At 41.4% G+C, this 13,957-nt stretch overlaps 1 protein-coding gene across 4 annotated transcripts in view; it reads right to left on the bottom strand.

Moving 5' to 3' along the window:
- Window positions 1-5,783: 5,783 nt before the first annotated feature.
- BTBD3 (BTB domain containing 3) overlaps window positions 5,784-13,957 on the bottom strand; it is a 33,403-nt gene continuing 25,229 nt past the window's right edge. For 2 of the 4 annotated variants that reach the window (XM_026503022.4, XM_026503021.4), the window contains 3 exons: window positions 13,804-13,894; window positions 13,123-13,241; window positions 5,784-9,847 (listed from right to left, as the gene is read on the bottom strand). In XM_026503022.4, coding sequence (XP_026358807.1) covers window positions 8,815-9,847; window positions 13,123-13,241; window positions 13,804-13,894 — 1,243 coding nt within the window. In that variant the 3' untranslated portion in view covers window positions 5,784-8,814. The remainder of the gene's footprint in view (window positions 9,848-13,122; window positions 13,242-13,803; window positions 13,895-13,957) is intronic. The other 2 variants (XM_048222264.2, XM_044385680.3) reach the window with 1 other exon arrangement.

Genomic DNA, 13,957 nt, shown 5'->3' with positions numbered 1-13,957 from the left:
AGGGTCTACACATAGGCACATTTATGATGGCATAAATGGCCCAATATGATACTCTTCTTTTTATCCACAGCCCTTCGAACGTGACTTTGCAGCTCTTCTCAGTGAAGAGGTAGAGTCTAATTCACCACCCCTTGCTTCTGGCCAACACAATGCAGAAGTGATAGTGCATAAGTTCTGAGCTCAAGCCTCAAGAGGCCAGGCGTGGTTCTTCCTGTTGCAGGTGATTTTCTTGTGCCTTGACCACTGCCACGAAACCATGCCCAGACTAGCTTGCTGGAGGATGAGAGACAATCAGAGCAAAGTTGCCGCAGTCAAAGGCAGCCAACCCTCAATCAAGTACGCGGAGCTGCCAAGACAACCCACAGCTGTTCGTAGGCACCAGAGAATAAATGTATTGCCGTGGGCTCCTGAGTTTGTGTGTTTGTTATGCATTACTTGAGCAATGGAAAGCTGCTACAGATGTATGTTAAGTATGCCATTGTGGGGGTCGGGTCAAAGGTAAGAAGGAAAGAACGGAAAGTGGGGGCTATGGAAGAGGCTGGGCAGGGGGCTCCGTCAGGACCAGTGCCTAGGAGTATCCGCCTGGGAGAGGAGACCCTGCAGACTGAATGCATAGGCTAGCGCAGAGATGGGGCTCAGGACTGGGGTCCCAAACATGCGCAGGCACCAAGACCAGTCAATAATGGTGATCAGAACTTCAGCAGGCAACATAGTCCAACTGGATTGGAGTTGGGACCAGGGCACCCCTGAACAAACTGGATCTCTGGGCTTTTGAGGTGCAGATGGAGGTCTGGGAAGTACAGGGAGATGGACCGAGGCAAGAATAACAAGTAGAGGTCAGGGTCAAGAAGTTAGAGAGTCAGAAGCTAGGCCTTCTGATTCCCTTGGTTTATTTCATCCACTAATGCCGACCGTGGTTTTGGTTGCGGCCAGTTCCAAGCGTCATGGGTTCAGGGTATACGCACAAGACTGATTTCTGAGAGCACCTGGTGCCGGATCGCCAGCAAGGAGCAAGGTTGCCGAAGCTAGATATCCATGCAGGTGTGAGGAAAGGTCCCGGGAGGCTTGTCTATACCAGGGGTTCCCAACCTTTCATGTGCATCAGGATCCCCAGACCCCTGCCCTGAGCTTCAGATAAAAGTGGCCCCTGAATGAGAATCTCTGGGGTGTGAGGCTCCTAAAGGCTTAGTTTGCAAAACAGAGACTCCAGCCCTGAACAAGGGACCAGAAATTCACTGCTGTCAGGGCCCTTGCCAAATGAGGCCCTAGCACTGGCTCAGGAGGTGAGTCCGCAGAGGAGGGGACGTTCGTGGGGAAGGCAGTGGGAGGGAGACGAAGAGCCAGCAAGAGCAAACTCGAGGTTCCCAGTACTTTGCGGGAACACCTGTGCTTACTCGAACAGAGACAATTAGCCCTTCAATTGCCCCCTGTGATGTTCGCATCACTCAGAATAAAGGTCAAACCTGCTTTCAACATACAACAAATAATTTCAATACTAAAACTGAGTTTAATCCCCAAATATCTGGAGAAGGGGTGATGTTCAAAATTGTCTAAGATTGTAGGCCAAGAATAAAGAGTTTATTTTGACTGTAGCAGAACCCAGAGTATATATGTGCAAATAGACTCCTCTTGGAAAATGTCTTCAAAGGGTCTCTCGCACACTTGTTACGTGCTCATAGTCAGGTTTAGAGTGGTTTTCTGAGGAATCCTATCTAAGGTGCTAGAACCCAGCACATCAGTTATATCTCACTAACATGACCAAATTGAAACTTAGAAGAAATTTGGTTCAAATAGGAGAATTCCTCAACAATACAGCTCTATATACTCCTTAGCTATTTTCCAGTGACTTAAAAGAGCAGCAAAAAAATGATGGTTTCGAATCGTCTGCACTGACAACTCGTTAAGTGTGTGCAACTGCAAGTAAACTGTTCTCATAAGGGCGTATACGAGGAAGGTGCATACGTTTAATTCGGGGCCGTTCAGATTTTGTTTTACTTAACACTTACATGGCACTTCCTGTTTGCCAGGTGCTGTTGTAAGTGCTTTCGAAATTTTAATTTCTTTCCTCATCATAATAACCCTCTGAGGAAGGCCCTATTATTATTGCCATCTTTCTTGAGCAAACTAAGGTTCAGAGAGGTTAAGTCACTTGCCTGGAGTCACATGCAGCCAGAGCCCTGTCGCCTTGCCCTGGAGCGTTACTAACCAGTACACTATGTTGACTTTTTCCCTTCTTCCTAAAAGAATCTTAGAATCAAGGGTGGGTATCGACAGACCAATTCTCTACAGAGGATGGTAAAGCAAAAGAAAGCAGACTTTTCTTCTCCTTTAGGATAAATGTCAAGGCATTCCTTCTCCACCAAGCCCTCTTTTAACTGGATGCTACAACCACTGCCCGCCAGGGATCACTCTTCCACATTTCTAGAAGCTTCACCATTCTCTCCATTCCCTGGCCCCCTTCCGTCTTCATCTGCATTACTCACAGCCCAGCCCTATGTACTTCTGTCTTGGTTTGACCCAGTTCATACTTCCCAGAGTTCAGAAAGATGTTTCTAAAATGCAAAGCTCTTTCTGGTCCATCTCAAATCTCTTTACTGTCATGGCCTCATTCTGTGATAAAAGCCAGATAATTTAGTCTGGCAGATGATGTGCTTTGTGTTCAGGTCCATTTCGTTAGCTGGTTCCAAACTTGGCACACAGTAGGTGGCCTCGTTCCTCCACGTGTCCCTTTGCTTAAGCCACGTGGAGCGGTTTGTCTATCTGCTCTGTTTCTCTTCTAGAATTCCCTTCACTCTTCCCTGCCCCCTCCAACTGGCACCACCAACCTTCACTAGAGAATTCTAATGCGTCCTTCAAAACCCAGCTCAAGCGTTACACCTTCCACTGATCCGGATGTCCTTTGCAGTGCTCCTGGAGGAGCCAAGGTATTTCTCTCCTACCCTGCATGGACCCCTCAAAATGTGAATGATAGACGGCGGCAGCAGCATACGGAAGCTTGTTGATGTGCAGTTTCTCAGGCCCCACCTTAGACCTACCAAATCAGAATTTCTGGGGATAGAGCCTGGTAATTCATGATTCTTCTGCATGCTGAGGGCGGAGCTGCACTGCCTTGAACCTTTAGAGAGCACATACCGTATCTTACTGAGTCTCTGACTCCCCAGGATCTCTCTTACTGACCGGGATAAAGCAAAGGGTCAATAAATGACCAACGGGTGAACGAACCATGGGGTAATCCTTTTGATTCATTAAACCTTATGTCTTTTATCTAGGAAACACCAAGTATTCCATCAATGCCTCCAAATATTCTTAGAATTGGAGTTTGTCTTTAATTTTTAATTGGTTAGGACTCCGGTGTACTGTTTGTTTTGGCATTATTCTAAGGGGCACTGAAATAATTTACAGTTTAGGGCTTTAGGGCTGATCAAGAGAAGCACAAAAATGCAGAGTATCTCTCAAAAGTACATTTTTATATATTCTACTGTACAGAAGGTGGTACCCTCTGCTTCGAGCTCTGAAAGACGATTTGCAGCTTTCCCTAAATTGTCCTCTTTCTTGTGACTATTTTTTGAATATAGTAGTTTAGGAAGGAAAATGCAAATTGTACAGCTACGGTAAAGACTGCTACATACCAAAATATCTCAGATTCTCTGGTTTCTCACAACAGTCTTTATGCTATCTGCTGCTTATAAAGCTTTCTTGCAGCACTTCATGCTAAAATGAAGAAAGCTACTAGTAGGACTTGTTTTTCAACTTTTTTCAGGTATAATTTCACTCCTCTAAAAACAAACTGATGTAAGACATAGTCTGTTAAATATAAACTGCCCACCAATGTCATAAACAACAAAAAAAAAATGTGCCTCAATTTTGAAATAACTTTCGGTACTGTTGTCCCACGAAGGGAAAAAGGACACCATTCTTGAGGTCTAACACGCAGTCCCTCCTTCCTTCGTAGCAGTGAGACTGGTTACTACCAAAACCAGCTTAAAGAGAAATCAGTTAGGGTAAACTAACACTGAAGTGCTGGTAGTTGAATAGATAACTTGAATCACGTCCAGTACACAGAACTGTTTAATAAGTACAGGTTAGACAAAGTAAAGAGCAGGTGTTTAGTTTATTTATCTTGAGGTTAAGGACTTTATAGATGGCAGAGTATAAAGTAGCATCTGCTAGTAAAACTGCTGTCCGACGCACACCTGTGTGAATGGGCAAATAGAACACAAGGGTCGTAAGGATACTCAGAGTTGGCATAGATGGGAATTACACCTCCCCTGCCATGCTCCCTCTAAAAAGGCCTAAAAGAGGCAGCAGAGGGGAGACGCCCAAGTGAGAAATGCACCCAAAGGTTCTTCAGCAACTGATCTTTGCTGTGAATGGCTTTGCTGCTTGGTGTGTGACAGGGTCAACCACCATCTTCAACTCTTCCTCACAAATACTGCCATCTCACCCACAGGACAGTATCTTGATTGAGAAGGTCTTTTCACCAGCACTTACGGTGGTTATAGAAATAAGTGAGGAAATTCTATTTTTGAAAAATTTCCCCAGTTTTCAGTTTTGTTAGATGATGTATTTTTAAAAGTGGAGGATAACATGAAGTATTGAGCAAAAGGAGCAGTTGGTCAATAAATGTAAATGGATCAGAAAAAAATGCTGAAATGCATTAATTTGAAATCTAAAGTGTGGTCAACTCCCACCAACACACCTCAAAGGCACCGACTTAGGGTGCCTACTCTAACGAACACTCAGGGTAACCACAGGTTTTCAGGGCCACTTGCTTGTTTCGGCCTCTACGTTTCACACGATTTAGTTCCTCAGGAGGGCTTTCCTCCTTTCTATTTTTTCCCAAGTTTAAGTTCACGGCCTTTGTAGGCAAGCCATAGAGTCCTCGGGGAGAAAAGTATAATTTCCTTGACATGTTGATCCTGGGTGCCAACAAAGGATGGGGATCATTTCCAACTGTTTTGGGATATTGAAAACAATCATATGTGGATTAAGTTTAAATAGCAACAGAGAGAACAGCTGACTTTCCTGGATTAAAGACCTTTGCAGTTTAGGTTGTATCTGTAATTAAACTGATTAGAATGAATATTTCCAGTTTCTTTATTCTCTGGAATAACTCCAAAAATTCTGAGCAGGTATGCTACAGAGGCTGAGCAGATGAAGTGATTAAACAAATATGTAGGGTTTCCCAATAAACTCTAGTATAAAACCAACCAACAGAAAGCTGCAGAGAAAAAATATATGTTTATATATAATTATGTATGAATGTGTATGTGTGTGTGTATTACTTGAATGGGCAAATATAATGGAAAACTAGTTGAGCACATAAACATATTCAAAATTCTCATATGACATTTATTTTTTTTCATTCAGAGACTTAAGCTATTATCACACAGCAGGAACAAGCAGCACTGGTTACATCTAAAGCTAGATGTGATTCCGTATCCACACCCCCCAGTACAGCCAGATCCACGGACATGTGAGCGACTATAGCAGCAGAATGCCAGCAAAGCACAAGTTCCATATAGGGAATATAAATGCACCCATTCACTTCCTCTCATTAACTTCACAGTCAGGCTTTGAACAATGCGACTGATTAACATATTCATTGTTCTCCTATGCTTTTGCCTCAAATTTTTACATCTTTAGGGATCAAAGATATCTGAATACTTAGCAAACAAATGCTCCTGCAAAACCATCTCTGTAAAATGTAGTGGCACCAAAAGTGCCAGAATGGATTTTTTACTGTTTCAAGGGACCTACAAAAATGCTAAGGAAAACAGATCTATGAACCAATTTTATTTTTATTTGCATTTAACATGATTATACACATTCATGTGTCTAACAAGATCTGCACTGTTACATTAAAAATACAGTACAATAACATTCAACATGAGGTACTTCATATTTATATATTTTTCCTTCATAAATAATGCTGTAAGCCACTAAATTCAAGCACTCTGATGCACAAGTGGCTAGTGTCTTGAATTAGCCAAGCTTATTTAAACACCTTAAAAAACAAAAAAGACAGTTCAGTGCAATAATTATGTAGAAATTAGACCATTTACTTAAATACTATATTAAGATATGCTTAAAGAATGTTACATTAGAACCGCTAGCCTAGTTCCCCTTTATCCCCAGTATGAACAATGACAAAGACTGCCAGATATATTGGGAAAAGCATCTACAGAGTATTCTGTTTAATAAAGTTGTGTTTATACACTAGAGTTGCCTGCCTTGTCAGAACAATGGTTTCTAGTTTTAAAAGCTACAAAATTCGAGATTACCAAAGAAAATAAAGCAAGCACATTAGCTTTCATTCCATGTTGCTGAAAATGCAAAAGGGAGAATAGGATTTAAAATACAAAATTTCTCATTCTAAATACAGTTTTCAAACTTAACCCACAGCTCTCGACACCAGCCAATGAGGTGGTAGATGTGTCTTTTCTTTTTTAGCTAATGGTAATTAACATAAAATCAAGCTCTTATACCCCCAGTGTACAGGATCCCCCTTGGCTTTCCCCCAGCAGTTCCCTAGCCACGTGGAGGGCATCTTGCTAACAGGAGCACTGACAGTGAGCGTTACTGAATGAACGATCGTCACTCTAAGGTTACAATACCCACCTCAACAATCTGAGATGATGACATTAGTGCTAAATCAAGTTTCTTCTCCTCTGGCTTAAAAATGAGTGCCTTCTAATCAGGTATACAGCCTACCAATTTGCATGGTAGCTATGAGTTACCGAAATGTTTAATCATAATTTAAAAGCAAAATCCTTTACAGAAGTATCTTTTAAATTGAAAACATACCTTTATTTCACAGATACTTTGCCAAAACTACTATCTGTCATCTTCCTAATAAGAAATAATTGTTAGATAATTTTGGAAAGTTGTCCTGGGAGTACTCATCTATAATCACCAGTAACAGCTTTTGATCATCTATGCTAACAGGCATAGGTAATGGCAAACATGATTATTAAAACATTTCCCATAATCCAGTGTTCTCCTCCACTAGGGAAGCCGGCCAAAAGCAACAAGCCCACGTCTACGGGGGGGAAAAGGTGGCCCAGAAGCACAGTGAATAAGATAAGGGTAGTCACTTCCTGGGGCCTTGCCAGGGCCAGCAGGGGGACCATTTCTGTCCCACATCTTACTGGCTAGGCAGGGAGGAGACAATTCCTGAGTCGGCAAACACACTTGCATGCACATGGACGTGCGTGGACGCCCACAACGCACACACGCCCGCCCACCCCAGGACTAACCCCTGGCTCCAGACAAGCCAGCTTGGGACTCGCAGAGCAGGAGAAGGAGGCGGCCAGGGACCACACTCTGGGTGGTGGGGGAAGCCATCTCAGGATCATGCTGAGCAGAAAAGCTGCCCAGAAACACATGGATACTTCAACTTGAAGTGAACATGTCGGACACCAGGGTCACAGGCACTAAACCATCACAAGCCATCACTGAAGGAGAATTCTGAGGTGAGCTTTTCCCTCCTTTGTTTACATGAACCATGGACAAATAAAAGGGCTGGATGTGATGCTGATGCAGTGAATATTAGGTACAATCAAGTGTATCGCTCCAGACGTTTGTTTTTTTTTTTAAACCCTGCAGGCGTATATTGGCACTTTAAGATGGCCAAAGGCCAAATTCTAGCAGTCTAGGAACAGGACATAATTATAATTAATGAAGAAGATAGTATGTGGTCAAAGTAAATCAGGTGAAGTGTATTCTGGATCAAAAAAAAAAAGAAAAAAAATCAATGAATAAAAGTTTCTTATTACATTAACATGTAGTGCTACAAAACTAATTGTTACTCCATACATCTGAAGAATTGTTTGGTCCTCTTTTCATGGGAAAAAGGGAATAAGAATTCTATACAGTATAACTTATAAAAACAAGTAAACAACGGGGATCAAAGGCAAAGTGGGGAGAAGACTGGCTTTTTCAAACTGTGTATTCTATTATGCCATGAAATAAACTATTTGTAGAATGGGACTTTTTTAGGTTTCCTTTATAAGCTGTTTAGTTTAAATTAATAGGCCTGTGATTTTTCCCTATTGACAATAAAAATGTGTAATTTAGTTCTAAAAGAAGCGTCTGTACTGCAATAGTTTGTTTTCTAAACTAAAAGAATAAAAACCTGCTTGTAGTAGAAGTCATGGCCTAAGCAAACATCCAATTTCCTGTTTTCCTATCCTACACAGATACTTTGCAGTGTTAAACATGTAACAATCTTATGAATTTAGGACTTAAGCAAAAATAATGCCCAGAGTAAAATATTTAAAATGAAATAAAATAAGAGCTAAACATAACTACTGCCTACTTTCTAAATTATTACTTATTATGAAGCAAAACTTCTTTCAAAATTGTACACTGAGGTTTACCTATAATTTTGGGGGAGTGGGGGTTCTCTTTAAAAATAACTCTTATCATTATTATTTTAGAGTATTTATTTCTATTTGTCAAAATAAAGCCCTAAAGAAAATTCAAGGTGATTCAGAAAATTTTAAGAAGGACAAAACTGGAAGGTCAGTGTGGCAGCTGGAAAAGAGCACAAATTCTCCCCAGGTGTACAGACGCAACTCTAAAAACCACAAAGCCTTAATAAGAACTTGGCTCTTTTAAGCATATAGTTAAAAGCTGAATGCTGCATTTTTGCCTGTACATAATTAAAAGGTTGAAAGAAATTAGAAACTGCCTACAGCTTCATTCATTACGAATTACCTGCACTGATCACATATCTGCAGATGAGCTAAGCATCAAGCAAGGGGGAACCAGATGTGCACCTCAGAGCTCACACTGCTTCGGGAGGTGTTCTCAAGCATAGAAGATGAGTTCAGGGATCTGCCCGCCCTGCACCCCAGTGCCATTGGTGCTATCCGAGGAGCACTGAAACTGGACGGTCACCTTGCCACACTGAACTTCCGTCATGCCTTCTTGTCCGAAGTAGCTGAGTTCGTTGCCATCCAGAATGACGCTGGCTGTGTAGAAGGTGTCTGGCTCAATCTGCACGGGGTACTCAAACCACACGGGGAAGGTACTGCTGGAGCCATCCGAGAAGTACTTGCTCAAGTTCTGCCCCAGAACCACGCCCTGCCGCTTGAGTTCGATCTTGGCGCTGTACTCGGCGGAGCCGCAGCTGGAGCCGTACAGCCCAAAGCCAGCGATGAACACTCTCTTATCCACTGCAAACTGGATGCTGTCACAGCGGCCCCGGTAACGCCACTGGTTGCTCCGGTAGGCACATGACTGGAAACGGTGACAGCGCTGGGGCACGAGGCCCTTGCGGGCTTTACTCACAAACTGCAACTCGGGTTTTTTGGCTGCAGTGTACCACAGGAATATGTCATTGGTCTCATTGAGAGTTAAAACTCCAGACTGGGCAGCACCATTTGCAAAATCGTCCAGGGCCATCGTGGGTATGCGGATCAAGTAAAGTGCCTTTCCGAGGACCTTGCGTTTATTTTCAATGCTCAAAGCTAGGTCTTGTCGCTGGCATTCCACTTCAGCCCAGTTGAGAGCTGCCTCAAAAACCACAATTTCTTTGGCATTCAGAGTTTCCCTGCGGAGGATACTTTCTAGAGTTTGGAAGTCGATATCACAGAATCCCTCGGACTTGAGAGCTAACTCAGCCTGGGCATCGATCACCTCCCAGCAACGCTGGGTCAGGTCTGGCTCCTCAAACAGGCAGCTCTGGGAGAGGAGCACACAGGCGTTCTTGGCGCTCAGGCTGGTCTCCAGGAAATTAACGCAGGCTCTGGCGAGGTGAGGGACGATGTACTTTTTGGCAGCATAAAGAGTGGCCAGCACTGTGTCAGCAGCCAAGTCAATTTCATCACAATAGATATATCTGAAAGACAGCACACCGCATATAAATGGAATTTTCACAAAATGAGCATGTCCAGCAAGAAAAGATGCAACTACTTTCAAGTTAGTTCCAAGAAAATCATCTTATGTGACAGTTATTACAAAAATGATTAGGGATTAAAGAAACAGCTGAAATATGTTCATAAATTATTAATATTTCAACTCAGCAGTAAGTTTGTATAATTAAAGACATTAACTTTGTGTTACCATTCAATCCTTTATTTTATCACCTGCATTCAATGTCTTCTTAAAAAAACAGAAGATACTAGAACTGTTTGGAAAAAAACTGTATAGCAGAGTTAGCACTGGGGGAAAAAAAAAAAGCAACATTTCTGTTAAATACACATTATATTTAATCAAAGAATAATCTCTGGAGTGCCTGGGTAGCTCAGTCGGTTAAGCGTCTGCCTTGGCTCAGGTCATGATGCAGGGGTCCTGGGACTGAGCCCGGAAAGCTCAGTGTCCTGTTGGGCTCCCTGCTCAGCGGGAAGTCTTCCCTCCCCACCTTCCTCGTGCTCTCTCTCTCATTCAAATAAATAAATAAAATCTTAAAAAAAAAAAAAATCTCCTTATGTTTCAGAAGCTCTCTCTCTCTATATACATATATACATACACACATACATAGTTTTATTTTAAAATTTTCTATACAAATAGAAACAAATGCCTTTAATACTATGGTGGCAATGATTACATCTTAATTCTTTTAACTGAGTATGACCTGAATTTTTCCTAAACACAAAATAAAACCTGAGATTAAGAAACATATTTTTCAAGTAGTTCTAAGTTCAACAGATTATCATATATGGATTTCAACATTATCTTCCAGTTGCCTTTACATAGAATCCAACATAGTTTTTGTACCTGGTTTGGTTTTTTTTTTTTACTCTAAATTCTTTCTTCTCTCCTCCACACTTCTTCTACCTTTAGAATTATAGAATGTATTATTTCTGGATATATTTTATTAAAAGACAAAAGCAAGAAAGCCCAAATATGCACTATTTTTATGATTCTATAAAGTATCCCTATGTCAGGAGATAAAACACTTCCTGGTGATTTAGGGGGGTGGTGGCAGTCTTCCAGAATGGTATGTAAAAGCAAAAATCATCTGCTTCTTTTAGATTGCCAGGCTGAGTATAAGAGTCAGTGAGAACTACATATGGGTGAAAAATACATACTGATAACACTTAATTTTTAAATTTTTCCAGTTAAAGCTAAGGTGTTTAGCTACTTGCTGTGAAGTTTTCCTTTAGTTACTATATTCTAACTCAGTGAAACACATATAACAAAAGATCAGCAATGGCTTCTGCAAAGAAAACAAAAAAAACCCTATAGTGATGACGGTAAGAAAAACGTCCACAATCACAAATGAAACCTCCATTTTGCTCCTAGGAAGCTCTTTCTCTTCTGATAGGCTAAGCCATATACCACTGGCAAGACCAACTTACAAAATACCGGCAGCTCGGTGATGCTCTGACCTGAGAACCAGGATGTTGGGGAAGAATCTGCAACAAGGTCAGCACTTAGTGGCTCTTACCCTGGAACCGTCAAGTGAGCGGTCTTCCCTTTTTCTTGACGACTCCCTTTCTAGGAATACTGGCTACTCAGCCACACAACGCAGTTGTCTGGAAAGCCTGGCCTCCGCTATCCATGGCAACAGTACAGTCCTGATCAACTGTGGCCCGACAGCAAACGGCACTGTACCACATTTCTGATTCTTACCACTTCTGGTGGACTGCGTGTATAATTTTAAAAAGCTGTATTGAGATATATTCTAGGTAATATATTTGTAAGAAAAGATGCGGATGGAATGACTTGGGTGAAATGTAATTCTGTAATTCTTATTCCTGTTTCCTAATGATGTATCTCTCTGGCTGAAACAACACAACACTCTACTGGGCTGCAGGGCAGTCAAGATGCTGAACTAGTGTTAGCGTCCTCCTCTGTGAGAGACAATGTCACTTGTACAAAGCTGACCTGACTGGAAAAAAACAAAACAAAACAAAAGCCCTCCAGGTAAAACTGGTTTCCGTACATATATCTCTAAAAGATTAGAAAGGTCACTAAGTGTTTGTTTCAAAGTGGTGAATTAGTTTACCTTTTGGTCCTTCACATGCTCACGTATCTTTAATTTCCCTATTTCCCACTGTGAAAGTTTCAGTCAGAAGCGATTAGACTTCAAAACTACAACATAAATAAAGAATTGAATACTTTTAAGTTCTCCAACTAACTGCAGTACTGATTTTTCAGTAGGAGCAGACAATAAATACCTTGCAACATTTTAACCATTTGTGGGATTATTGTCCAACTTGTTGACACACAGAATAATTTTTTTAACAAACGTATTTATTCCAGGGAACCAAAATCCCTACAGCAGTAGATAACCTTGAGCTCTGGATATACTTGGCGTGCTAGAAGAAGCATTTAACAAAAATCATAAAACGTTATTTAAAATAACCATTTCATGCTAATCACAGGGCAGACTATCACACTGCCCATCAGCAGTGCACATCTGAGAAGCGGCTTCTATTTAGCTGGTTAACACGTACTGGACTCTGAAAAAGACCCATGAGACAGAAAACTATTTTTTAAGTAAGTATATATCTTACAGCTTTACATTTTTATATTACCAATTAAAGTTTTCCTGTAAAAATACATATAAAACTATAGAAAACTATTCATCTCTCTCAAAAACGTCTCCTCTACTATCAAATGCAAATGCTTCTTTATCCTTGAGAAATGGTACTGATTTTATGTAAGAGTATGCGCACGTACGTATGGGCAAAGATCAGATTATTTTCAAACAGCAAGTTTTACACATTTGCTGACAGGAAACAGTCACTCCTAGAAAACTGAGAAACCTCTTAACTGGTGGTACGTAAACGAGGTATATAATTTCTGGAATTGTGAAACAAAAATGTAATTTACGTCTTCAGAGACTTGTTCATATACAACGCTGTCAGAGAGAACATTAGATAATCCTGCACGAGAAAGTTATTTTTCTTTGATTGTGAGTCGTTAAAGATCAAATCACTATCCATGCCATTTGCTCCCAAATCCCATGCCAAGGTGTATTATAAATGCCTGCACCATTCCACATGCTTTCCCCGAAAGATGCACCGGAGTTCTCTCCAAAAACATTTACAAGGTAAGCAGCACCCTCTTTCTTCATCAGTCTCCCTTTCTTCTATTTAACTGAGAAACCAGCGAGTACAGGCACAGCATAAACAAACTCTCTCTAAACGAATGAACGATGCTTACTTCAGCATAGCGAGAAAAGCAGCAGGTTCGACATCTGGTATACGGATTTCATCTTTGTCCTCAGCAAGTTCTCCGTAAAACATTGCATGGAACACAGAGCTCCCAACAGCTAAAACATACTGTGGAGAAAGGGAAATCTTATTTCATGCACTAAACTGAGGCATTTTCAGTCAATCAGTCCAGAAAAGCAATCGGGTTTAGGGGACACGGAGCACCTACACTGCTCTTTCTTCAAAGCCAAGGTACAGTGTGTATCTTGCCGTGAAAGCAGAAGATAGATGTTCATGCAAGCCAGTCTTTATGCTGCTAACTACCTCAAGGCTTTAAGAGATTAATGTCTAAGTTCCCTCATTACAAAATAAATAAATAAAATAAAAGCTTATCTAACCAATTTCTAGGGAAGAGTAAACATGACTTTCCTAACCTGTCGCAACAACTTCCCATGACTGGAGAGTTAAGAGGGCATGTTTTTGTGTGGGATGTAAAGCAGGGAAGAAAGAAACAAAGAAAAAAATTAAGCGTGGCCAAGACCCTTCGGAGAGGCTGTGCCTTCTCTGTGATGGGCGAAACACGCGCTGCCTGCCATCGGCAAGCTGCCCACCCCAACCAAGTTTCAGGCTTATGGAGAGGTTCCCTCTTTGTAAATCTCAGGACTAAACGGGTAATGCAGCTGTTGCTTACTTTGTGTCCTGGCAACCGCTGAGTCCCACCTGGTGGCCCAACCACAAAATGTACATCTGCCATCAAATCATTATTGAACATCACTGCATTTCTATAAACAGAGGCAATTCATTAATGCACAGCAGCCAGCATTTTTAATACCCCTCCCCAACAT

Source organism: Ursus arctos, unplaced genomic scaffold (genome assembly GCF_023065955.2).
Source record: "Ursus arctos isolate Adak ecotype North America unplaced genomic scaffold, UrsArc2.0 scaffold_16, whole genome shotgun sequence".
Lineage (NCBI taxonomy): Eukaryota > Metazoa > Chordata > Mammalia > Carnivora > Ursidae > Ursus > Ursus arctos.
Note: the sequence above shows the minus strand (reverse complement) of the source record. Positions and strands in the feature narration are given on the sequence as shown.